Genomic DNA, 27,015 nt, shown 5'->3' on the forward strand with positions numbered 1-27,015 from the left:
GCAGGCAGCCTTCTGAGTTAGCCCAAAGCCATTGATTTGCAATCACTGTGGATTTGGGGCTCTGGTGGGCAAATGGAGGAAATTCAGTGAGTAACAAACTAGTTCAAAGTTTGTCTTCTCGGTGTGCAACGCTGTAAAGATATTTATTCCTCCACTGCCACATATGCACACATCTGCACAACAGAATACCAGAATGGTTCTGTGTCATAAAACCTTTATTTACACAAGCTGTTTTCAAAAATCACATTGAGTTCAGATTTTGCAGAGATGCTGGGGTTGGCAGATGGCCACCACAGAAACCCAGCCCTTCCCTCTTTCTGCACATGGCCTCTGTCAGCTTGGGGAAAATCTCTTTCGTGTCATTTACCCTAAGAGGTCAGAGAGCAATGGCCTCAAGGCCATGGCAGGGTAAGTGGTATAGAGCAGCAGTCCCCAATCTTTTTGGCACCAGGGACCATTTTCATGGGAGACAATTCTTCCACTGACCAGGGAGGGGGACGATGGTTTGGGGATGATTCCAGAGCATTACATTTATTGTGAATTTTATTCCTATTATTACATTGTAATACATAATGAAATAATTATACAACTCACCATAGGTTGGAGGCCCCTCATATAGGGTAGCCAGCTGGCAGATTTCATCTAGAGAGGAGCCTTGAGGATCATGCCCTGCTGGGAACGGGGTTCCCAAGTGCCCGCAAGCATTCAACTGCTGGGCTGTCAGATCCACGGTGAAGGGAGGGTTCAGCCCCCAAGGCCTCTCATTATACTGACTCCTCTGACCCCTTGCCTCCCTTCTGCCAGCAGAGACCTCTGGGCAGAGCTGGCTGCGGGGTGCCTGCTTCTTTTAATCTTTCTAATTTCCCAGTCCCCATCCTCCAAGAATCATGTGTGTGTGCTCCTAGTCCCCAGGGCTTCAGGGGGGCAAGGGGCTCAGAGTTTACAGCTAGCCTGGGCCACTTTGGAGCTGCTTTTTCTGTTCAGGGCTTGACAGATGAAGTCCCCAGCTTCCAGGAGCTTCTGGATGTTCACACCCTTCAGGAAACAAGTTAGAGGATGCACAAAGTCATGACATGCCCTCAACACCAGGAGAACAACACACAGAACAGACAGCTGTGATACTGAACAAAGAAAAGTGAAGACAAACAGGCTCTTTCCCCTGACAGCGGCCCACCAGCTGCCTGTGAGCTCGTGTCCCTCTGACATCTAGGGCTACCCTCTGACTCCCCCCGTATAAGATGCCTCAATCTGTGTGATGGTTTGCAGTGCCACCTCCAGGACAGGGATCTCATGAGTCTTGTTCAGGACTGCACCTCCAGGGTCTAGCACGGGCCTGTCCTACAGAGGTCGAAAACTACATATTCAAGTGACTGTGAAGCAGCGAGACAGGAAGAAAAATTCTGACTGAAAGGGCAGGCAGGAAACCTCTGTTTGTAACAATGGCTCAGATTTGCCAATGTGTACTGTGTGCTCAGCTCTGTGCTAATCATTGTACGTTTTCTTACTTAATCCGAACGACAGTCCTATGAGATAGGTGCTATTATAATTCCCAGGGAGGTGAAATAATTTTTCTGAGATCACACAGCCTAGTGGCAAGACTAGGTATTAAACTCAGTTCTATCTGATCCCAGGCACAGATGCAACACTGCTTCCACCCCGCCACTGAGGGCCTTATGGATTCTGGGACAGCCCTGGTGGGCTAAGTCTGCTGCCCTCATTTTACAGAGAACAAAACAAAGGCCCAGAAGGGACTGACACATTTCAGGTCATGAACCTGACCCGCCAGGGCTCTCTGGTGCTTACTAGAACTGAACTGCCAGAGTCATACTGCCAAAGTCACACTGCCTTCTTGTGCCCGTGCTCGTGGCCCCATTCAACCATACTATGCTACCTCAAAAACATTAGATAAATATCCATAATCTCCCTGCAACCCTCCCCTCTACCACCCCAACAACCCAAGCTTCTGTCCTCCGGCTTCAGGCCAAGCCCTGGTCAGTTCAAGGCTGTGACCACCAGGGGGCAGGCAGGCCTACCGTGTGAATGCCCAGGCCCGCTAGCATGTAGACGAGGTCTTCCGTGGCCAAGTTTCCTGATGCCCCCTGTGCATAGGGACAGCCTCCAAGTCCTGCCACAGAAGCGTCCACGACAGTCACTCCCATCTGGAAACATAAGTATGGTGAAACATGGCTGTCGCTGGGGACCAGAGCCCACAAAGCCGGTGCTTGCAAACCTCCCGATCGGCTGTTGCCTGAAATTCTACCGTGAGAGTCATTCTGTCTTTTGCCTTATGATTCTGCTGACATGAAAACCACACTGAAAGAGACGGCGCTTCTCTTCTAGTTCCTGGAACAGTTTCCTCTGCTGGGAGTGTATTTCCCCATTCCTCTCATGGTTGACTCCTTCTCACCATTTAGGTCCCAGTCTACAAGCCGCTTGCTCAGAGAGTCTCTTCCTGATCACCGACCTGCTGAGATTTCAGACGCCTGTGGTTTACTCTGGCTCATTTACACCTCCCCACTCAAGGGCTGCTCTCACTCCAAGTCAGGGCCTCTAATTGCATGAGGGCCATATCCCATCTCCCCAGGTCAGCTGCTTCCCACTCTCCTAGATGAATGTTTTGCTTGCTTTCTTCTCGCTCCTTAAAACTCTATCACCCTCTTCCCCTCCTCATTCTCAGTTGCTTCATTCAAAGACAAAACAGATGCAATCGGAACAGATGTCTCCATTAGCTCCCACCTGCCTGCATCTGGGCCCAAGACCCACCATTCCTCATGCTATCTGGGATGGAGTCTGAGCTCTGAGCCAAGGCCAGTGACTCTAGCTCTGCATGGGGCTGTTGCTAGCTGCTCAAGGATGTGCTGCTCCAGCAGAGCCTCCCTTTCTCCTGCAACCTGTTAGTCCTTCTACTTGGTCATTCTCACACAAGCAGCCTGCGATCTCTTCCACCTTTTACAAACTCTTTTTGGAATCCTCCAACCTCCCATTTCTTTGCCCCCATTCTTTGCCCTGTGCCTGGGCTGGGCGTGGTGGCTCGCTTGTAATCCCAGCACTTTGGGAGACCAAGGCAGGAGGATTGCTGGAGGCCAGGAGTTTGAAACCAGCCTGAGCAACATAGTAAGACTCCATGTCTATAAAAAATAATTTTTCAGGCCAGGCGTGGTGGCTCACGACTGTAATCCTAGCTCTCTAAGAGGCCGAGGTGGACGGATTGCTCGAGCTCAGGAGTTCAAAACCAACCTGAGGGAGACCCCGTCTCTACTAAAAATAGAAAAAAATTAATTGACCAACTAAAAATATATATACAAAAAAAATTAGCCGGGCATGGTGGCGCATGCCTGTAGTCCCAGCTACTCAGGAGGCTGAGGCAGCAGGATTGCTTCAGCCCAGGAGTTTGAGGTTGCTATGAACTAGGCTGATGCCACGGCACTCACTCTAGCCTGGGCAACAAAGTGAGACTCTGTCTCAATAATAATAATAATAATAATAATAATTTTTCACAACTATATCCCTTTAGAGGCAGGAAAAAAAATAATTTTTAAAAATTAGCCAGGCATGGTAGCCCCAGCTATGAGGGAGGCTGAGGCAGGAGGATTGCTTCAGCCCAGGAGTTTGAGGTTGCTGTGAACTAGGCTGATGCCACGGCACTCTAGCCTGGGCAACAAAGTGAGACTCTGTCTCAAAAATAATAATAATAATAATTTTTCACAACTATATCCCTTTAGAGGCAGGAAAAAAAAATATTAAAAATTAGCCAGGCATGGTAGCCCCAGCTATGAGGGAGGCTGAGGCAGGAGGATCACTTGAGCCCAGGAGATCAAGACTGCTGTGAGCTATGATAGCACCACTGCACTTCAGCTCTGGGGAACAAAGTGAGACCCCATCTCTGAAAACAAAATGTAAAGCAAAACTCCTCAAAAGAGCTATCCCCACTTCTTATCTGCTACCATTCTCGCCTGAACCCATACTAAACAGCGCTGTGTCCCCACAACTCCTCCACTTCAAAGCTCTAGTCAAGGTCACTGGTGACCTCTATGTAGCTAAATGCAAAGGCCAACTCTCATCGTCTTTGTGCTGGACTGTGAGCATCACTGTCCTCAACACTTTCTTCACGTAGCTTCCAGGGCTCTACCTCCCTCTGCTTTCCTCCTAACCTCCCTGCTCTCCTGAGGCCTCCATCCAGTCTTCGCTGGCTCTTCCTCCCTCCCTGACCTCTGACGCTTGGAGCCCTTACTACTTGATCCTCAGACAGCTTCCTTTTTTTTTTTTGAGACAGAGCCTCACTCTCTTGCCCAGGCTAGAGTGCTGTGGTTTCAACTTGCTCACAGCAACCTCAAACTCCTGGGCTCAAACAATCCTCCTGCCTCAGCCTCCCGAGTAGCTGGGACTACAGGCATGTGCCACCATGCCTGGCTAATTTTTTCTATATATTTTTAGTTGGCCAATTAATTTCTTTCTATTTTTAGTAGAGATGGGGTCTCACTCTTGCTCAGGCTGGTCTCAAACTCCTGAGCTCAAACGATCCGCCCGCCTGGGCCTTGTAGAGTGGTAGGATTACAGGTGTGAGCCACTGTGACTGGCCAGACAGCTTTTTATTTATTTATTTATTTTTTTGAGACAGAGTCTCGCTTTGTTGCCCAGGCTAGAGTGAGTGCCATGGCGTCAGCCTAGCTCACAGCAACCTCAAACTCCTGGGCTCAAGCAATCCTGCTGCCTCAGCCTCCCGAGTAGCTGGGACTACAGGCATGTGCCATCATGTCCGGCTAATTTTTTCTATATATATTAGTTGGCCAATTAATTTCTTTCTATTTATAGTAGAGACGGGGTCTCGCTCTTGCTCAGGCTGGTTTCGAACTCCTGACCTCAAGCAATCCGCCCGCCTCGGCCTCCCAGAGTGCTAGGATTACAGGCGTGAGCCACCGTGCCCGGCCTGGCCAGACAGCTTCTTGATCTACACTCGCTCTCAGGTGACCGTGCTGTCTTTAAATAAATACCCATCTACGTGCTGAAGACTCTATAATGTTTACACCCAGCCCAGACACTCCCTGAAGTGTACAGTCACACAGTCAGCAGCTCCACTGGGACACCTGACAGATGTCTCCAGCTTCACAGGCCAGAAAGCAAACTCCTGACAATCTGCCCACTGCCTGCTCCTTCCAGGATCACGGGAAGCTCCAAACTGGTTCTTCTGCTCCTACTACTGTCCCTCTATAGTCAATTCTCCACCAGCAGCCAGAGGGATCCTTTTAAAGGGAAAGTTTCAGATCTTATCCCCAGCCCTGCCCAAGACTCTCATCAGCTTCCCAGCTCAGTCCCAGTCCTACCTGATCTGCCTTCCTCTACCTCCAGTACCTCTGCTCCTCCCCTTGGTTACACTGCTCCTGCCTAATGCCTCCTCATGTCCCTGGAGCACAGCAAGCATACTCTACCTGCAGGTCCTGGACTGGACTCCCCTTCCTGACCCTCCCCCATGGCTCACTCCCTGGCTCCCCTCAGTCTCTTTCAAATGCTATCTTGTGAGTGAGGCCACTCTGTATAAAGATTGGCGCTCCCTTAACCAGCTTTATCTTTCTCCATGGCCCTTATGAGCACCTGGCCTATCCTAGGTTTACTTGTTTATTAACTAACTGTCCTGTCTTTCTAGGGTGCCAGCCTCATGAGGTCAGAGATTTTGTTTTGGTCACAGCAGAATCTCTAACACCGAGAGAAGAGGCTGGCACACACAGAAAGAGGTCAGCTTTAATAGCTGCATAAGTGACCTTACAATTTGTGCTTACACATCTGTGGTCTTCATCTGTCTTCTCCACTACGACATGAGCTCCCAGAGGGCTAGAACTGGGCTTCTCTTGCTCCTATTGTCTACTCAGCACTTAACAGGGTACCCAGCACAGAGAAGTCACATGATACATATTTCTGAGATAACCGACAGAAGAGGGAGGTCACAGGAAGCTACTGCCAGTCATTACATGGCTGATCCTGTTCCCTGAGAAATTTTCAAAAAGGAGATAATGAGGACATCAGGTGCCAAGAAACAGAGAAGCACAAAGAAGCAGGAGTGTCCCGAGCACGGTCAGGGTGAAGCTTGGCCGCAGACATACATGGCTGTGCAGAAATCCTTTCACCTGCCGGGCAAGGCGAGCAAGGGGAAGTCTACTCCCCTCTGCCTGCCACGTCAAAACCCTATGAGCTGCAAGAAAGCGCAGGGGCCCAGGCCAGGGTGTCACAGCAAGTCAAGAAACGGAGACCACAGAGCTATAAACTTTAACCTTGACAACCACAACTCTGAGGAAACAGGCCCGGAAAGTATTAATAATAGAATCATCTGGCTCAGAGGCCCGAACCTCTAGGGGGTCACTAAGGAAACAAAAGAGGGCTGCGTATTGCCGTCACCATCCTGAAGATGGCAGGTTAGACTGATGCTACAGCAAGGTGGCCTGTGGTCAGACACTAAGAATGTTCCTTCTATGGGGCTGCCAGCCAACTGGATCCCCATTCTGGGCCAGCCCATGAGAAGCAAACCTCAAGGGAAACCAAATCTGCGGTCTCAGCCCAGTCTGGGGAGCAACACCAAACGGCCCAGTGCACACCCGCACACACACTCACAACCCTGTGTGTGGTTGTGGGGCTGGGGTGGGGCCCACCCTAAACCTCACCTCAGTCCTCCGGTACAGTTCTGCCTAGTCACCTCTCCTCTTTCCTTTTTCAAACAGCTTAACTTCATGTCCGTCAAGCCCCACTCAGGCCTCTTTGGCAAATCCTCCCTGACCTCCTCAGCTGGGATGGGGCCCCTCTCGAGGCTTCCTCCCTTTGTGGCATCTGTCATGATGCAGTAGGATTATCATGTTACTCCCTTGACTATCTCGCCAACAGACAGATGTGGGCACCTTCAGGACAGACTCAGCATGTCTGTGTCTAGCACTGCCAGCCCGAGACCTGGGACACTGGCATCAGTAAATGTTGCTGAAAGAATAAATGAAACCAAGCTGTCCTGCCACCATGCCCTTTGGAAGAATGGCCATGTGCCTTTTATTACCTACCTGCAGGGCCATCAAGGTGTTGGCCAGGGCTTGGCCATAGGTGTCGTGGCAGTGGACAGCCAGGGCTGCCAGCGGCACCTCGTGCATGACGGCAGACAGCATGTCTCTCATGGCCCCTGGGGTGCCCACGCCAATGGTGTCCCCCAGGGAGATCTCATAGCAGCCCATTGAGTACATCCTCTTGCTGACCTGGGGAAGCAAGCAGGCACTTGGAGACATGAGACTCGGCAGCCAGGGGCGCGAGTGCTCAGAGGTAGGGATCTTGCTGAGGCTGCACAGCTCCGCGTCTGAAACACTCGAGCGGGAGAGATGTCCCCACTGCGACGCAGGGGTCAGACAGCACTGTGTTTTTACCACCTACGTCCCTCACGCTCCTGCCCCCTCCATGCATGGTGTCAGACCCAGGTGTGTCGCCAAGAAAACCGATTCCTTCCACACAGTTTTATCCTCAGCAGTAAGATCATGGATCTGAGAGACTAGTTCTAGTTTTTATAATAATAGAGGAACATAACTATTTACATTTTGAAAAAGCCCATTTGCATGCCCCTGCGAGCACTGCAAAACAGGAGCGGCGCACGCCTCACCCTAGGAGATGCTGCCCTCACCGGGCTGCTGGACAAAGTGAGGAAGGATATGGCAGGGGACACAGACGACACTCACCAGTGATCTGCTAGTGAATGAAACGGTGACATCCCCTCCCCTCAGCGCCCCTGCACACAGAAAGCAGCCCGGCAGGGGCTCAGCTGTAGGGTGGCAGGCGCAGCAAGAGGGGCAGGCCTCAGTCTCCTGACGCTGGATTTGGTGCTAGTTCCAAGACTCCATAACTGTGGGCCTCAGCAAGGGACTTACCTTTCCTGAGCTTCCATTTTTGCTCCTGAAAAATGGTGATGACCCTTTGTGGGGCTATGGTGAGGACTGGTGGCAACATGAGGCTAAGACCTCAACGAGCAGCTGCTACTGTTGCCATCCGTCCTTGCTGCATGGTGTGGTGGGAAGAACAATTGGGCTTTGGAGGGAGACAATCTGGGGTCTGAGACCTGGTTTCACCATCTGCAACCTGCGTGGCACGTTATTTAGACTTAGCTTCCTCAACTGTGAAATGGAGCAATAATACCAAATTGGCAGAGTGGCTCTGAGGGCCAAATGACATAAGCTCCTGGGTTGCTCCAACTTGGTTCCCACTCTGTGTTCTTCTCAGTCTTGACGTGGCCACTATTCACAAGACGTCAAGGGTGGGGCCTCTTGCCCACTGCAAGGAACCGTGGGAACTCCTGGGTGAGCGGCCCCTCCCCAGAGGATCATCGCCTCAGTTATCACCAGTCGAATGACCAGATTGGAAACTGAATCGGAGGCTTTCGGGCTAGGGTAGAGGCCAGGGGCTTCAAAGACTACACGCCCGGTGAGGAGGTGGCCCACAGGAAGCACGCCAGGCTGTGCTCGCAGGGGGCGTAGTGACGGAGCTGGGTGACTGACTGCATCAGTAACCTCCAGGAGAGGGTGGGGGGAGGAGCTGTGCGCTCAGGGGCAGACAGGGCGGCTGACCCTCACAGAACGCTGCCTGCGCACACACACACCTCAGCTACTTTAGCCGGGGAGATCTTCCCTTCATAGGGGCAGCCAAGCACACAGGAGACGTACCTGTGGGGAGACAGGGGAGGAAGGAGGTCAGTGCTCCAGAGCTCTTGGCCAGCAGGGCTGCGGCAGGGTGGCTGACGGACATGCATTCCTGGTCGGTGTGTGGCCGGCACCGGTAGCTGGGCAGCGAATTCAGCGAGGCGGAATGAGAGCAGAGGTGGCACAGCTTAGTGCCAGGAGGCGGCCGTGGAGAAACCGGGGAGGGGAGGGCACGGATGGGCCTGCGGATCGGGAAGCAGGGGTCGTGCAGGCCTCAGGAGGAGCAGCCGAGGATTGACGAGAAGAGAGCAAGAGGAGGGGAGAAGCTAGAGCAGACATCGTGCGCAGGCGGCTGGGTAGAATGAGATGAGGCACAGCAGAGCTATGTGCTGGGGAGCCAGGCCGGTGCTCATGGGAGAACAAGGACTGGATGAAACAGAAGACCGAGTAAGTGCTGAGCTGGCCACGAGTCAGGGATAGGCTGGGCTGGCCTGAGGGCCAAGGGACTGGCCACTGCACTGAGCTGCCAGAGGAGTCCTTCATTCATTTATTCATCTGATGTTTACTGAGGTGCCTGCTATGTGCCAGGCACAGGGAATCGAGCAGAGAGCAAGGCTGATGCAGTCCCTGCCCTCTTGCAGCTTATTTGAAGCTAGGGAGCCAGCCAGTGAAAACACAACCAGATAATCGGATGAGGAATCCCGGAGAGTGATGTGCTACAAAGGCAAGAAAAGGGAAATGAGACAGGAGCAACTAGAGGAGGCCAACTGTACCGACGGGGGTCCAGGAAAGACCCGAGGGCAGGACGCTGGAGCTGACAAAGGGGAAGGTCTGTGGAAAGCATATTCCAGGCCAAGAGCAGAGGCCAGGCAAAGCCCTGAGATGGAAGAGCTAGGCATGGCCGAGACAGGACAGAGGCCAGACAGCTGATTCACAGACAGCACGGGGCAGAGACGTCTGAGAGGAGGCCGTGAGGTGGGCACAGGCCCAACCGTGGCTCTTGTGGGCTATGGGGAGGAGTGTGGATTTTGAATGCAATAGCTTCTATTGCTACCTGCCCTGTTGGGGCTGAGGAGTCTTAAAAGCCTTTTAGAGTCAAGCAAAGTATTCTCCATATTAAGAGGCAAAATAAATGTTTGCAGGATGAGTAATTTCAGACTCACAGATCTCAGGGCACTTTTCCATTTTAATTCTCTCACTTGTTCTTCAAACACTGCTGAGCAAGGAAAGGTGAGAGACAGACACTGAGAAATGAGCACAGGCTGGGAGTTGGGCAGACAGGACTTGAGCTACTGCTTCCCCGTTCATCCATCTGCCTGTCGGTTACTGAGCGCCTACTGCACGCTAGGCCCCGCACTGGCGAGCAGAGCAGGGACTGAGACAGATGTGGGCTTTGCCTTCATGGAGAGGGCAGTGGGAACCTGGGGTCTAGTGGGTGGGAATACAACAAGCTGCCGAAGTGCTATGTCAGAGGATGTCCAGGGGCCTATGGGGTCCCGGAGAAGGGCACTGACTCCAGCTAAAGGACAGTGAAAGCTTCTTGGAAGAACTGACATCCACAAGAGGACCTGACGGGTGAGCAGAAGTCAGCCCCGAGAAGTAGGATGTGGGGAAAGAGTGTTCTCAGTCCTCACAAAGCATGTGCAAAAGCCCAGAAGCAAGAGAGAGCAGGGCGTGTGACAAATGGAGAGAAGTTCCAGTTGGGCTGGAGTGAACCACGCAGAGGAAGAGCAGCCAGAAGGGAACAGTGCGCAATAAGGCTGCAGAGAGTGGCAGGGACCAAAACATGCAGGGTCTTGCAAACCATGTTACAAAGTTTCCACTTGGTCAGTCACTGAAAGGTTTTCAGCCAGAAGTGATGTGATCAGATGTGCACTTTTGAAAGATCACTCCAGTTGCAATATGGCCAGCTGTGTGACCTTGCAGGAGACTATTTACCCTTCCTGAGCCTCAGTTGTGCCATTGGCAAAGTAGGGACAACTCCCTCCTTGCTGGGCTAGTGTGAGGCTTCGATTAGATACGACACACACGATGCCTGGAACTACTGCTATCAGAGACGCAATGCTGGAGACTGAAGAGGCCTAGGGGATTCTTCAGGGATGCATGAAGCGTTGTTGGCAAAGCCAGGACTAAACTGACCTCCACAAAACCCAATTAGTGTCCCATCCTCGGGTGAACTGACCCAAAATTCAGGTTTGAAAGGAAGCACTTGCTAGGATTTCTTCTGACCACATTTACTCGGGAAAAGATGCCTAGGTGTGGAGCCCGGGCTGCCCCACCTAGGGTAAGGGGCTTGAGGTGGGGAGGGCTGCCTGAGTCAGAACCGTTCCAGAATGGTCAGCACTATTCCAGAACGGCACTGAGGAGAAGATACCAGTGTGGTCTAACTCACCCCCGCACAGGAATACCAGCTGCCTGCGCTCCCTTAAAGATCACGTCGAATCGCTGGAAACTCTCCTCGATGGAACTGTTGATGTTCTTCTGGGTGAAGAGCTCTGAGGCAGCTCCGAAGACAGTCACTTCCTTGGCCCCAGCAGCAACCTGCCAACATCCAGGCAAACTCCTTTCAGCATTTTTCTCTTCAAGGAACACTGACCAGAATGGCAAAAAAAAATTGTCTTACGGTAAATTTTGTGGTATGTGAATGTTATGGGTTGAACTGTGTCCCCTAAGAAGATACGTAGAAGTGCTAACTCCCAGGACCTCAGAATGTGACCTTATTGGGAAACAGGGTCATCGCAGATGTAATTAGTTAAGATGAAGCCATACAGGAATAGAGTGGGCCCCTAACCCAGTGTGACTGGTCTTGTTCAACGAGGACAGCCATGTGAAAACACAGAGACACAGGAAGGAAGACCAAGTGCAGATGGAAGTGGAGACTGGAATGACACATCCACGAGCCAAGCAAGGCCGAGGAGCGGGCCACGCCAGCAACCGGCAGACAGGCATGGAACAGACTCTCTCTCAGAACCCTCAGAAGGAACCAATCCTGCTGACACTTTGATTTAGAACTTCTAGCCTCCAGAACTGTCAGAGAATAAATTCCTGTTGTTTTAGGTCACTCAGCTTATAGTATCATACTTTTTTTTTTTTTGAGACAGTGTCTCACTTTGTTGCCCAGGCTAGAGTGAGTACCGTGATGTCAGCCTAGCTCACAGCAACCTCAATCTCTTGGGCTCAAGTGATCCCACTGCCTCAGCCTCCTGAGTAGCTGGGACTATAGGCATGTGCCACCATGCCTGGCTAATTTTTGTATATATATATATATTTTTAGTTGGTCAATTAATTTCTTTCTATTTTTAGTAGAGATGGGGTCTCGCTCAGGCTGGTTTTGAACTCCTGACCTTGAGCAATCCACCCGCCGTGGCCTCCCAGAGTGCTAGGATTATAGGCGTATCATACTTTCTTACAGTGGCATGAGGAAACAAATAGAGTGAGTTATATCTCAATGAAAAAACCATTTTTGACTTCCCCCAAGGGAACTGCCACTGTCATTACCACTTTTTTTTTTTTTTTTCTATTTAGCAGGCTGAGATGGAGACACCAGTCACTCTTAAAAGAAGCTTTTTGCCTAAATGCAGAACCAACACCTTCAATGAGTTTCTTTTTTTTTTTTTTTTTGAGACAGAGTCTCACTTTGTTGCCCAGGCTAGAGTGAGTGCCATGGCGTCAGCCTAACTCACAGCAACCTCAAACTCCTGGGCTCAAGCAATCCTCCTGCCTCAGCCTCCCGAGTAGCTGGGACTACAGGCATGTGCCACCATGCCTGGCTAATTTTTTCTATATATGTATTAGTTGGCCAATTAATTTCTTTCTATCTATAGTAGAGATGGGGTCTCGCTCTTGCTCAGGCTGGTTTCCAACTCCTGACCTCGAGCAATCCGCCAGCCTCGGCCTCCCAGAGTGCTAGGATTACAGGCGTGAGCCACCGCGCCCGGCCTTCAATGAGTTTCTTGTCTAAAATTATAAGAAGATTCAAAGACACAAACAGGTCAAAAGTGAATGGACAGAAAAAGTTGTTCCACATAAATAGTAAATGAAAGACAGCAGGGGTCACTGTATTTATCTCAGACAAACAGACATTAAACCAAAAAGGTTCTAAGAGAGAGAGGTGCAGTTGCTCATGTCCCTCAGTCCCAGCTACTCGAGGCTGAGGCAGGAGGACTGTTTGAGGCCAGAAGTCTAAGAGCAGCCTGGGTAACACAGCAAGACCTTATCTCTACAAAAAATTTATAAAGTTAACCAGGCATGGTGGTACACACCTGCAGTCCCAGCTGCTCGGGAAACTGAGGTGGGAGGATCACTTGAGCCCAGAAGTTCCAGCCTGGGCAACACAGTGAGACCTTGTCTCTAAGACAATAGTAATTAAAGAAAAGGTTCTAAGTGACAAAATGATATATTAATGTAAGATTAAAAACAGCAAGAAGATATAACAATGATAAACATTTACACACCTAGTGACAGGCCATCAAAATTGAACCAAAAATTGACAGAATAGAAGGGAGAAATCGACAGCTCCACAATCACAGATGAAGACTTTAATACCTCATTAAAAATAATAGCTAGAACCACCAAACAGAAGAAAACAGAAGATTTGAACAACACAATAAACCAACTAGATCCAACAGACATACAGAACATTCTACACAATCACAAAATATACATTGTTCTAAGAGCACTTTGAACATTTTCCTAACCATATGTTAGACTACAAATTAAGTCTCAGTAGGTTTTAAGAGATGGATATCATGCAATGGATTTTTCTCTGAACACCGAAGAATAAAGTTAGAAATAAAAGAAGGAAAACCAATATACAAAATTCGAAGAAAGTTGGTAGATGCTTGAAACTCGTGTGGACAGCTTGGTCACCTTTCTCTGAAGCAGTGGGTAGTAACAAGGACTAACGTTCATTAGGCACTTGTGTTACACCAGGCCGTAGCTACGCCCGGCAGTGTGTGCACATTCTCTCTCTGACATCCCCACAACATTAGGCACTACCAGCAGCCCAATTTTACAGGCAGAACATGAGGCTCAGAGAGATTAAGCAATTTGTCAAGATCAGAGAATGGTGAGTGTCAGGGCCAGTCTGTCCCAGGGTCTGAATGAAAGACAAGATGGTCAGGTAGACTTCCCAGGATAGGGAAGTGAAGCCCCGAGACACTTCACCCATGCCATCAATCTCTTCTAAGGCCCCCGCCAGCAAGCTATTCTCTTACCGCTGCCTCGAAGCCTTTCAAATTTGGGACCAGGACTGGGTAGCTGATGCTGGGAAACTTCTGAATGCCCTTCAAGACTTCAGTGTGGTCAGCCATCTAGGAGCCAAAGGAGAGAGACATTGCCAAGTTATCACCAGTAGCAGGCAGAGCACTCAGAGAAATCCTTTTTATCACAAAATCTCTGTTCTCCAGAGCCCTAGGAGAATGATGCCTCCGGCCAAGCCAGGTATCCCCAATGCATTTACTATTTGTTTGACTGCTCATGGGCCAGAAAGGTCCTAGGTTTGGGTGATACCCAGTTTTTCTACGTGGCCCACACTGCCAGCTTTACAGAAGCAGAAAAAACAGTAATCTGGTACCAGCCACTTACTTAGGACTCACGCTGAGCCAGGCGCTATGCTCAGCTCTCTCTGTGCTCTCTGACACTCATTTTGTATCTTTCTTCCCTACTTGATCATCTCTGTAAAGCAGGAGTCATCCCTCTTCCCCTTTTTCAAACACAGAAGCCACAGACAGGCACAGAAATTTGGGACTTTTAGAGCCAGGAGAGACCTGAGAGGTCATCTCTGAAACCTGCAGAGGGGAAGGTCCTAGCAAGGTCACCCAGCACGTGGGGCAGGGCCGAGACCGAGTCCACGACCCCTGAATCCCAGGTCACATACTTTTGCAGCAACAGAGAGCTATGAATCACCTGAGACTTCTCAAAGTTAGGGACCCGGAAACCTAAGTTTCCTACTTCTATTTGCTGCAGGGGAAAATGCAAAACTTTCCATCACTGAGGAAGGCCTCTCTCATTGAGGGCTGGGTCTCACCTGGGGAACCCACTTGGGAGACACAAAGCTGGTGGCTTCTATAACAGGGAGTCCTGCCTCAGAAAGCATGTCTATGAGCTTGATCTTCACTGGAGTAGGTACAACATTCTGTAGAGGAGAAAAACCAGGAGACGGGTCAGCAAAGTTGGTAATAAAATGGCTTCAGAAAGCAGTGCCTGTGAGTTCAAAGCTTTTGCCAGAGCAAGCATTCACTGCCCTAACTTCCACATACTGACATGGATTCACGTGTGATCCCCATCTATAGGTGGGGTACAAGGCTTGTCTTTGAGTTCTACAGATAGTGTTTTGCAATAGATGCAGCTTCTCACCTGAAAAAGAGTTAATATTTACATGGAAACATTTTTCTGCCACACAGACTTTTCCTTAACTAAATGTGTGTTAGCTTATGACACTATCACAAACCAGTGGAGAACACTGTGTAGTGGCCTGAAAGGGCAGAGGCTGCTAACCCTCTGGGTCCTGGGCTAGGGCCCCCAAGTATCATACCCTCCTCTTTTCCCCCTCCCCACTTGCGCAGGACTTCATCCTCATGTGCTCAGCTTATAGCTTCTCTCCCTCCCTCACCATGTCTAGTCACTCACCAGATTGTATGGATTCCTCTTTCTAAATCTACCGTCATTATGGCAAAGTCTCACTCAACCAATCCATCCTACGTAGGAATCCTCCTAAAACGCAGCTTCCTCTCACTTTCTTTCCCAAAACCCTTCTATGGCTCCCTAATACCTATAGGATTAAGTAAGAAAAATTCTACAAACTCCAGCTCCTTTTATTTTTATTAATTTATTTATTTTGAGACAGAATCTCACTGTGTTGCCTGGGCTAGAGTGCCATGGTGTCAGCCTTAGCTCACAGCAACCTCAAACTCCTGGGCTCAAGTGATCCTTCTGCCTCAGCCTCCCAAGTAGCTGGGATTACAGGCATGTGCCACCATGCTCGGCTAATTTTTTCTATATAGTTTTAGCTGGCCAATTTTTTTTTTTTTTTTTGAGACAGAGTCTCACTTTGTTGCCCAGGCTAGAGTGAGTGTCGTGGCATTAGCCTAGCTCACAGCAACCTCAAACTCCTGGGCTCAAGCAATCCTCCTGCCTCAGCCTCCCGAGTAGCTGAGACTACAGGCATGCGCCACCATGCCCGGCTATTTTTTTCTATATATATATTAGTTGGCCAATTAATTTCTTTCTATTTATAGTAGAGATGGGGTCTCACTCTTGCTCAGGCTGGTTTTGAACTCCTGACCTTGAGCAATCTGCCCGCCTCGGCCTCCCAGAGTGCTGGGATTACAGGCGTGAGCCACCGCGCCCAGCCTAGCTGGCCAATTAATTTCTTTCTATTTTATTAGAGACGGGGTCTTGATCTTGCTCAGGCAGGTTTCGAATTCCTGACCTTGAGCGATCTGCCTGCCTGGCCTCCCAGAGAGCTAGGATTACAGGCGTGAGCCACAGTGCCTAGCCCAGCTCCTTTTCAATATGCCGTCCCATCCCACCCCTCTTCTCAAATTTCTCTCCCACTGCTTTAACTTAGTCTACTCCACCAGTTATTTTGGAAAACCTTTCATATTCCAGGCATTGTGTCAGGTGCTGTGATGTAGTATAAGCAGAAGAGGCAGGATTCTGCCCTCATGGAGCTTATGGACTCGTTTCTAACAAGCACTATTAAAGCTAGGATGGGCCAGGCGTGGTGGCTCACGCCTTTAATCCTAGCACTCTGGGAGGCCAAGGCAGGCGGATTGCTCGAGGTCAGGAGTTCTAAACCAGCCTGAGCAATAGCAAGACCCCGTCTCTACTATAAATAGAAACAAATTAATTGGCCAACTGATATATATATATAAAAAATTAGCCGGGCATGGTGACGCATGCCTGTAGTCCCAGCTACCCGGGAGGCTGAGGCAGAAGGATCACTCGAGCCCAGGAGTTTGAGGTTGCTGTGAGCTAGGCTGACGCCACGGCACTCACTCTAGCCTGGGCAACAAAGTGAGACTCTGTCTCAAAAAAAAAAAAAAAAAAAAGCTAGGATGGTCATGCTTTCAAAAAAAAAAGGAAAAGAAAAAACTTTTCTTATTGAAAAAATAATTGATACATGATTATTTCAGAAAAACATGCCAAAAACAAAAGAAAACTACCCTTAAAACCTCCTAGCAATGACACCATTAACACCCTTTTTGTGACTTTTTACATCCATATAGTCTAACATGTTAGCCACTAGCCACATGTGGTTAAATTTACTTAAATTATGTAAAAATAAAAATGCAATTCCATGGCCACACCAGCCATATTTCAAGGGCTCACGAATAAGCATCCAGGCTGGGCGCAGTGGCTCACCCCTGTAACCCTACCACTCTGGGAGGCCGAGGCAGGCGGATCGTTTGAGCTTAGGAGTTTGAGACCAGCCTGAGCAAGAGCAAGACCTCATCTCTACTAAAAAAAATAGAAAGAAATTATCTGGACAACTTAAAATATATAGAAAAAATTAGCCGGGCATGGTGGCGCATGCCTGTAGTCCCAGCTACTTGGGAGGCTGAGGCAGGAGGATCGCCTGAGCCCAGGAGTTTGAGGTTGCTGTGAGCTAGGCTGGTGCCATGGCACTCTAGCCCGGGCAACAGAGTGAGATTCTGCCTCAAAAAAAAAAAAAAAAGACCCTATTCTAGGTAGATGCTCCCACGTATCTACCTTTTGTTTCTTACATAAAAGTGTAACATTAAAAAAATATGTATACACACATTTTATAACCTGATTGAATCACTTAACATATACTTTTATTATTAATAGCTTCATATATCATTTTATGAAAAGTCCATAATATATTTGACCCAACTTTCCCCATACTGAACATTAGGTTGTTTCCAACTGTTCTGCTATTACCAACAGGTTCGTAAGGAACATTCAGTGCTACATATCTGCACTTGGTCTTCACAACTTCCTTTGGATAAACCTCCTTATGTGGACTGGCGGATCAAAAGGTGTGCTCCTGCCTTCCCTCTACACCATCCACCCATCCCACCAGGCTGTCACAAGGGCGCATCACACCTGTTGCACCACCAGTTTAGACGATTTAACTGTCGCAGGTGCCTGCCCGGCCTCCTCAGCTCAGCCCTAAGTCAGGCAGAGTGATCATGTCTTGCACAGCTCTGTCCCCCCCCCCCCCCCCACCACCACACAGAATATCAAAGCAGATGCCTGAATAACATATTTGGGTTAATTTTCATTTACCTTTTCATTTTGTAGTCCATCTCGGGGCCCAACTTCCACGATTTTCACCTGCTTTGGGAAAGTGCCCATAGATGAAGTACTGACCTTTGGTTTAAAAGAGAAAACAAAAATTAACAGGAAGAGATTGTCACAATTTCCTAGGCGGGACCAATCTGAAAGAATGGATCTGAAGAATGGAGACAAAATGCATGTTTCTCACCATTTAGCTCACATTTGGTTTATTTTAGAATTAAGAACAAAAAGAATATTTCACTTAGAATAGGAATGAGCAAGAGATTCATGCTCCCGGTATAGGTTCTCCCCTAAAGTCCAGACTCATTTCCAATGGCCAGACAGCTCTATGTGCACCTCTCCAATTTAGCAGTCCCAAAACAGAACTCTTTAATTTCTCCTAAAGCTTGTCCAGCTCTATAAAAGGCATCACATGCACCCTGTTGCTTAAGCCAGAACTTGACTGATCCTCTTCCCCTATTTGCCATGGCCCACAAGACTCTGCGATCTGGCTCCTGCTGAACTCACTTGTCCCTACTGTCCCAGTTCCAATTCCCCACCCCAGGACCAAGCTCCAGCCCCCTGGCCTTCTCTCCCTCAGCAGGGCCTCCCTCTGCCCAAAGGCTCTTCACCTAGCTCTTCTCACTCCTCCATCTCATCTTGCAGAGGCCTCCTCTGACCACCCTTGGCAAAGCTGGCACTCACCCCACCCCCTCTAATCATTGAGGAAATGACTAGAATCATTTCCTCAAAGCACTGCAAATGTTTTTGCCAGTAGAACACAAGCTCCATGAGGGACCTTGTCTGTCTTGACCTCCACTTGATCACCAGTTTTTGGCACTGTGCTTGGCACAAAGTTGTCACTGATTAAAGTTACTGAAATAACAAATAAATGCATGAAGGCATAGCTGTCCCAGAGGAGGGTAATTACTGACTGTGGGAAGTCCTCCTGGACTTTGCAGGGGGTGGGATGTAGGACTCTGGTCTATAACAATCATAGGCTGGGTGATGACAAGGAGAATGAATCTGAGGGGACATGACACCCCCAGTAGCTTAAGGCACTTAAATAAAAAAGCCTTGAGTCTCCCCTACATAAAGTCTCCCCCAAATCTCACCCTTCTTCCCACCAACTGATGTTAAGATTTCTGTGCCCTCATTCCTGTACCCTTCTTGATATTGTAACTCTTCAAATTAACTTTCATTTATCAGATTTAATCTGGATAAACATACTGCAGTGGGGCAAGGGGAGAGGTATACTGTGTAATCTAATAAGGATCCCAGCCCCTTGAAACTCTTAAGGGATTCCCTGCTTGGAACCAGCTGGAATTTGAATGACTTACCTGAACTGGCCTTGGTTTTAGGCAGCAATGTTTCCCAGAGACTAATGAGACTAGCCACTGCATTTCACAAAGTCAACAGCCTCTACTGGAAGGTCCCTGAAGCTCGAATCTCCCTCCAAAAGGGATATACAGCCTCGGCTAGTGCACAACCCTAAAATTATCTCCCCGGAATGTAAGTTTCATAGGCAAGGACTTTGTTTTATTCACTGCTGTATTTTCAAGGCCCTGGGACATAGTAGGTGCCCAAAAAATAACTGTTGAATGTTGAAAGGATGTAAAAGTATTTGCCATGCACATATAAGAGGATTTTTACATATTAAACCATGTCATGCTGTCAACAACCTTATTAGGTAGGAATTATCATAATCCCAATTTAACTGTGAAATTCTGAGGCCCAAGGGGATTAAGTAACCTTCCTAAAGTCACATGGCTAGTCAATGAGGGAATATCTGAATCTGGCATTGTGGCTCTAGAGCACATGCTCCTAACCCAGGGTTGGGGAATCTGCAGCCATAAGGCCACATGGGGCCTTCCACATTCTTAAGTGTGGCCTTTTGACTGAATCTAAATTTTACAGAACAAATCCTATTTATTTTGCTTGTCTTTTATGTTTTTATCTTTGAAATGGTAATGTATTTAAAACACCAAAGAATAGAATAAGCTTCAATGAAATAATCCTCCAAGATTGACTGGCACAATAAGAATATTAGTAAGCCATAGGGCTAAATTGACAGCTGCTATGCTCATGATTTAGTTCTAACTTCCCTGCCTGACAGGTGCCACTACTACAAGCTGGTTGGTGAGAGTTTATGGGGGTCGAGTACACCAGTCTGTTGTCAGCTTTTGACAGTGGTGCACTGTGTTTCTGTTTGAAGTGGAATTTGTGAATAATTGCACAGCTCAACAGTATTTTAAAATTCTGTCTGCTTAACAGCCCATCATGTCAAAGAGGACCAAGAGAATGCTGAAGGAAGAAAACAGATTTTTTAATGAAGATTGGGAATTGCAATATTATCTTGTTTCTGCTAAAGATAAGATGATTTGCTTGTGATACTGCAGTATCAACATTAAAGAAATTCCATGCTCATCAGCATTATAACACTCATAAGGACCACAAATATTTTAAATTAAAGGGAGTGGCACAAAAGGTTGTATTGCAGAAATTAAAAGATGAAAAGCGGCCAGGTAAGGTGGCTCACGCCTGTAATCCTAGCACTCTGGGAGGCCGAGGTGGGTGGATTGCTCAAGGTCAGGAGTTCAAAACCAACCTGAGCAAGACCCCGTCTCTACTATAAAAAAAATTGAAAGAAATTAATTGGCCAACTAACATATATATATATATATATATATATATATATATATATATATATATATGTATGTATGTATATATATATAAATAAAATTATCCGGGCATGGTGGCGCATGCCTGTAGTCCCAGCTACTCGGGAGGCTGAGACAGGAGGATTGCTTGAGCCCAGGAGTTTGAGGTTGCTGTGAGCTAGGCTGCCGCCATGGCACTCACTCTAGCCTGGGCAACAAAGCGAGACTCTGTCTCAAAAAAAAAAAAAAAAGATGAAAAGCAAAAGCAAAGACAATTCTTTCAAGCATTGATAAAACCTAGAAATAATGCCACAGAAGCAACTTATAAAGTAGCTTATATACTCAGGAAAAAAGGGAAGCCATTCAGTGATGTAGAAATTGTGAAAGAACGCATTGTCAAAGTTGTAGGATGCTTAGAGCCTGATAATGTTTCAAAGTACAAACAACTGCCTCCTTTAAGGAGAACCACAACTGATAGGAAGCGTAAATTAGCTTTCAACTTAACAGAACTTCATGAAATACTTCAAAAGGAAAATATATATTATTTAATCGCTTTGGATGAATCAGCTGATACTGACTTGGTGCAGATTTTATACTTCTTTTGTGTCATAACAAGATTTTCTTTGCTACGAAGAGTTACTTGCTTTGGGCACTCTTGTGAACAGAACACAGGGAATAGATATCTTAAATGACTTTCAAATAAATGTTGTGAAGTTGGACTGAATTTGGTAAATTTAGTGAGTGCATGTATAGAAGGCGTACCTTCCATGACAGGAAAACATGAAGGGTTTGTTGCACAGATTAAAAATATTAACAGATCCAGATGCTCTCATTTCTTCTCACTGTATTTTGCATAAGCAAAATCTCTGTGCTAAATAGTGCTAAAACTATTTTAAATGATATACTTTGCAACAAGTTATAAGTATTATTTTATAACTATATTCCTGCAAATGCAACATGGCATCTGTGTCAGTTTCATAACATGCTAAAAGTTATTCAGTGTGGATCTGCCATATCATTCTATTTTTTAAAATTTTTTTCAGCATAGTATGGGGGTACAAATGTTAAGGTTACATATATTGCCCTTGCTGGCCCTTCCCCCTTAAGTCAGAGCTTCAAGCCTGTCCATCCCCCAGTTGGTGCGCATCGCACTCATTATGTATGTATATACCCATCCCCTCCCTCCCACCTGCCCGACACCAGATAAATGTTATTTCTATATGTCCACTTAGGTGTTGATCAGTTAATACCAATTTGCTGGTGATGCCATATCATTCTAAAGTGTATTGGCTATCACAAGGACAGGTGTTAGCCAAAATTTTATCTCTGTGAGAACAGATAGTTAAATTGCATGAAGAACAGAATCAGCAATGTGAATTATTTTATTTATTTATTTATTTTTGAGACAGAGTCTCACTTTGTTGCCAAGGCTAGAGTGAATGCCATGGCATCAGCCTAGCTCACAGCAACCTCAATCTCCTGGGCTCAAGCAATCCTACTGCCTCAGCCTCCCGAGTAGCTGGGACTACAGGCATGCGCCACCATGCCCGGCTAATATTTTCTATCTATTTTTAGTTGGTCAATTAATTTCTTTCTATTTTTAGTAGAGACAGGGTCTGGCTCAGGTTGGTTTTGAACTCCTGACCTTGAGCAATCCACCCACCTTGGCCTCCCAGAGTGCTAGGGTTACAGGCGTGAGCCATCACACCCAGCCATGAATTATTGAAAGAAGATTTCTATAGGAATGCAGCATTTCTGTGTGATATGTTAAATCAAAATGACTTGAATATTTCTTTGCAAGGTAAAACTAAGTCTATAAATGGTATGCGGCAAAAATCCAAGCATTTCAAAAAAAACTATCTTTTTTTCAAAACATTTCTTCTTCAAAAGGAAATTTTGAAATGAACATTTTCCTCAGTTAGCAAAGGTCATTGATGAACAGGATATATGCAAATCATTTGAAAAATACACAGCTGTTATAGAACTATTAATTGCAGAGTAAAATGAAAGGTTCACTGACTTTTGAGAATCATTACATCACACTGAAATTAGCATTTCAGCCTCAACTAGTTGATATCGCCAAGGCAACCTAGAGAATTACAGATGGGGCTGCTCAGGCCTGTAATCCTAGCACTCTGGGAGGCTGAGATGGGAGGATTGCTTGAGTTCAGGAGTTTGAGATCAGCCTGAGCAAGGGACCTCGTCTCTACTAAAAACAGAAAAATAAGCCACGTGTTGTGAACCTGTAGTTCCAGCTACTTGGAAGGCTCAGTCAGGAAGAGCGCTTGAGCCCAGGAGTTTGAGGCTGCAGTGAGCTATGATGACACCACTGCACTCTACCCAGGACAACAGAGTTAGACTCTGTCTCAAAAAAAAAAAAAAAAAAAAAAAGAAAGAAAGAAAAAAGAAGGAAGGAAGGAAGCTTAAACATTAAGAACTACAGATGGAACTGGAAATGATTGAGCTTTCAGTAGATGACATCTTAGAGTCATTGTCTGATGTTAAGAAAGATCCAACTGAAATACGAAAAAATGCAGAATACCCACGCCTTTGGCAACATGCCTGATAAATGCCTTCTTGCTTTTCAACTGCTTATTCCTGTGAATCTACTTTCTCCTACCTAATTCATATCAATATATCCATCTAGAGGATCAATTGAAACTGTGGACCTCCATGCTGCAACCAAATATTCAAATGCTTTCCAACAAAAAAGCAGACACAAAGTCATTGAAAGGTTAGTTAACTTTAACAGTTTTCATTTTTTGAAATTATTAACTAGATTTTTTACAAAATAATGTATATTTTTAAGTATATCTAATTGAAGTTTCTTGAATTCAGCCTTATTTGATTACAGCTAAATTAACGTGGCCTTCCAACAGGAAAAGGTTCCTCACCCCTGTCCTAACCTCTAGCAATTGTTGCCTCATTACTGCCCTTTGGTCCACATTCTCCTTTCCTGGTAAACACTCAGTTCTGGTTGGGTATGGTGGCTCATGCCAGTAATCCTAAAACTTTGGTAAGCCGAGGTGGGAGGGTCACTGGAGGCCAGCAGTTCAAGACCAGCCTGGGCACTAGTGTTTCTACAAAACAACAAAAGTAGCTAGGCAAGGTGGCATACTTGGGTGCTGAGGCAGGAGTATCACTTGAGCCCAGGAATTTGAGACTGCAGGAGTTAAGCTATGATGACTCCACTGCATTCTAGCCCAGGGAACAGAGACACTGTCTTAAACAAACACAGACCCACTTTCTTCTTATTTAAAGTTGTGCTCAAGGAGGATCCCCCCCAACCACACAATTACTATGCCACAGCATCCCAAGGTATGGTGTATCTACATCAGTATCAACAATAACAGTCAGTCTAATATTGACTAAAATCCAGCGCTAAAGTACAGGCATCAGTACCTAAAGGCAGGGACAGTCATTATTCCAACTCCATGAAGGAAGTAACTGAGTCTCAGAAATATCACCCAAAATCACACAGCTAGAAAGTGACGGAGCCTGGACCTGAACCCGGGTCTGGCTCTAACAGTAACCCAATGGAGGGCCATCTCGTTACACCAAGATTAAATTTTTTTTATTTCATTAAAAAATTTATTATTTTACTTTAAAATTTTTTATATATATATATATATATTTCAACCAGGGATTTTTTTTTTAAAGAGCACGTTAATATCCACCATCTAATTCAATTTTCTTAACTTTCCAAGTTGGAATTACCATCCGCATTTTACACATGAGCAACTGGTGGAGGCGAGTCGCCTAGTAAAAACATTAAAATGGCTTTCTGAGAGGGACCCAGTGCCAGAAGAGTGTAATTTCACCCCCCACACACGGTTATGTTTTTACCACCACTGACTGATCACTTGTTAAGAGCCAGAACAATGCCAAATACTTTACCTACATTTTTGCTAATTTCCAAAACAAACCCAACGTAATGTTATACATTTTACAGACGAGAAAACTGAGTTCAAAGAGAGTAAATATGTCACTCAGTCTAGACAGTGGCAGAACCATTGGGACACAGTAGCTTGAGCACTGACCAGCACAACTTAACCCTTTATACAGCTAGGTATCCCACACTTTTCCTCCACTCGCTGAGCATGACAGAGAGGGGAAAACAGCAGGATCCAACAAGCCCAAAGTACAATTCCAAGGAATGACAGCCTGGCTCCGCGCGACCCAAGTCCTGCTGGGTTCGGTGGGATATAAACCAAGCGTCTCTACAAGTAACAAGAGTTGGAGATGGAGGCGGAGGAAGGGGTGACCTTGCTTTTCCCACGCAGAACTTGAGGAGTGTTCGTGATTTTCACTAATTAAGAGTTGGAGAGGTCTGAAGCTCAACTGAACAAAGGGGCCAGGTCACCTGATTCCGTAGACAGGGAATCAGGATGCCCGGAATGGCTTTCCAGGTCTCTAAGACCCAAGCAAGCCGCCCCACCTCTCCTGTCTCGGCTTTCTCCTACCCTTCAAAGGATTTGGGCGGGACAGGGAGGGTCCAAGACTCCAACAATCTCCCAACTACGGCTTGAAGAGCTGTCCGGCTTCGCCTCTCAGAGAGAAGCTGCCACGGGCCAAGCCCTTGACCCTGACCGTCAAGGTGCCTGCAGGACAGCCCCCTCAGCGGCCCGGGGCACTTACAGCCCGTAGGGACGCCAAGCCGACCAGTCGCTGCGGCAGCACCTTCCTCATCGCCGCCATCTTGGCCCAGCTTCCCACGCAGCCACCACCTGGGCCCACGTGACCGCCGCTCTGCAAGCAGACGCGGCCCCGCCCAAAGGCGGGGCCCCAGGAGTGACGCGTGTCGCTCTGAGCTGGCTCCACCCCCAGCCTCTCCGTTTTATTCCTTCTTGCCAGTTCCTTCTCATCGTTTAGTGCTTTTGTGAGCCACTTGTGTCCCAGGCCAAGTGAGGCGCTGGGAATATAAAGATGAAATTTAGAGTCTGGGAAGTGTGAGGAAACAGATATTAATAATCACACAAAGAGTTGTATAATTTCTAACTCACAATAAGAAGCAGCATTCCTGTTTAACACTCACTGTTCTGAGTACTTTGCACGTATGAACTTATTTATCACGACATTCAGGATGCAAATGCAGGCATTCAGCTCCACGGAGGGAAGCATCCTTTGATTCATACCTTGAAAAATGAGTAAGATCTATCCAGGTGAAAAGGATACAAGAAAAGCTTTCCAGGCAGAGCGAATAGCATATGCAATGGCCCTGAGGCAAATAAATTGAATGCTTAGAGCAATGTTTGTCAGACTTTAGGTTGTGCCCCATTAACTGGTCATGATATCAATTTAGTGGGAGCCAGCTTTTTTTTTAACTAAAACATAAATATATTAAAAGGGACGTTAATGAAAATGTAAGAGGAAATTACCTAAAGTGGATGAAAAACACAAAATACTGCTAATTGGCCAGACGTGGTGGCTCACACCTGTAATCCTGGCACTCTGGCCGGGCGGATTGCCCGAGGTCAGGAGTTCGAAACCAGCCTGAGCAAGAACCAGACTCGTCTCTACTAAAAATAGAAAGAAATTAATTGCCCAACTAAAAATATATATACAAAAAATTAGCCGGGGATGATGGCGCATGCCTGTAGTCCCAGCTACTCGGGAGGCTGAGGCAGGAGGATCGCTTGAGCCCAGGAGTTTGAGGTTGCTGTGAGCTAGGCTGCTGCCATGGCACTCAGTCTAGCCTGGGCAACAGAGTGAGACTCTGTCTCAAAAAAAAAAAAAAAAAAAAAAATACTGCTAATAATCTAATGTCTGATACTTGAGAGATTTTTGAAAAATTTTTACAAAAGACATCTGGCAGATGTGAGCCCACTGATTTCCTGTTCCCTAGTCCAACCTATGTTGCTGGGCTATTACAAGTGGTGTGTGTGCCCCTCCCTCTTTTAGAATCTGACCCTTTTTCAAATGTAAATCTTGATGGCTGATCCTCTTGGTTTGAGTCTATTCACCCTTAGTAGTTCTATAGCATCCACTGGGATATTCATTGGAACCTTGGGAGCATTTATAACTTGGCAGAAACCTAGAATTCCCTTTGTATTACAGCTTTGGGGTGGGGATGCCAATTTGCCAATATGGGACATAAATGTCCATAGCCTGGGATACTAAGCACCATACCAGGACGTGAAAAATAGAGAATATGGCATCATCCCCAAAGCTGAGGGTGCCAATCCCAAGTTAGCTCTGTATGTTAGTCCACCAGTTCAGGAGACGGTTCCCAAAATAATTCCCTTTAGGGAAAACAAAATACCACTCACACCATCAAGTGTTTTCTTTTCTACTCAGGCACGGGCAGACTCAGTCCCAGGATCCTGCTTGTTTCTCTCCTTCCCTCAGTTATTTTTTTGTAGAGGCAGGGTCTTGCTGTGTTGCATGGGCTGGTCTTGAACTCCTGGGCTCAAAGCAATCCTCCTGCCTCCACCTCCCAAACCGCTGGGATTACAAGAATG

The 27,015-nt window shown here is 47.1% G+C and overlaps 1 protein-coding gene across 1 annotated transcript; it reads right to left on the bottom strand.

The window, feature by feature from the left end:
* Positions 1-197: 197 nt before the first annotated feature.
* Positions 198-25,310, bottom strand: HMGCL (3-hydroxy-3-methylglutaryl-CoA lyase). The gene is made up of 9 exons (XM_012750499.3): positions 25,193-25,310; positions 17,904-17,987; positions 14,677-14,784; positions 13,865-13,960; positions 11,041-11,189; positions 8,609-8,672; positions 7,035-7,223; positions 2,034-2,159; positions 198-1,035 (listed from the first exon to the last, which is right to left on the bottom strand). Exons 1-9 carry the CDS (start codon positions 25,250-25,252, stop codon positions 934-936), a joined length of 978 nt encoding a protein of 325 aa, XP_012605953.2. The 5' UTR covers positions 25,253-25,310; the 3' UTR covers positions 198-933.
* Between the last annotated feature and the right edge of the window lie 1,705 nt (positions 25,311-27,015).

Source organism: Microcebus murinus, chromosome 2 (assembly GCF_040939455.1).
Source record: "Microcebus murinus isolate Inina chromosome 2, M.murinus_Inina_mat1.0, whole genome shotgun sequence".
Classification (NCBI taxonomy): Eukaryota; Metazoa; Chordata; class Mammalia; order Primates; family Cheirogaleidae; genus Microcebus; species Microcebus murinus.

Excerpts from the sequence above, each read along its gene's own strand:
- HMGCL (XM_012750499.3), bottom strand. The coding sequence starts at position 25,252 with ATGGCGGCGATGAGGAAGGTGCTGCCGCAGCGACTGGTCGGCTTGGCG. Across the intron at positions 17,988-25,192 it reads GCTTGGCGTCCCTACGGGCT|GTCAGTACTTCATCTATGGG; the intron begins GTAAGTGCCCCG and ends TTTAAACCAAAG. Across the intron at positions 7,224-8,608 it reads CCCCGGCTAAAGTAGCTGAG|GTCAGCAAGAGGATGTACTC; the intron begins GTGTGTGTGTGC and ends TTGCTTCCCCAG.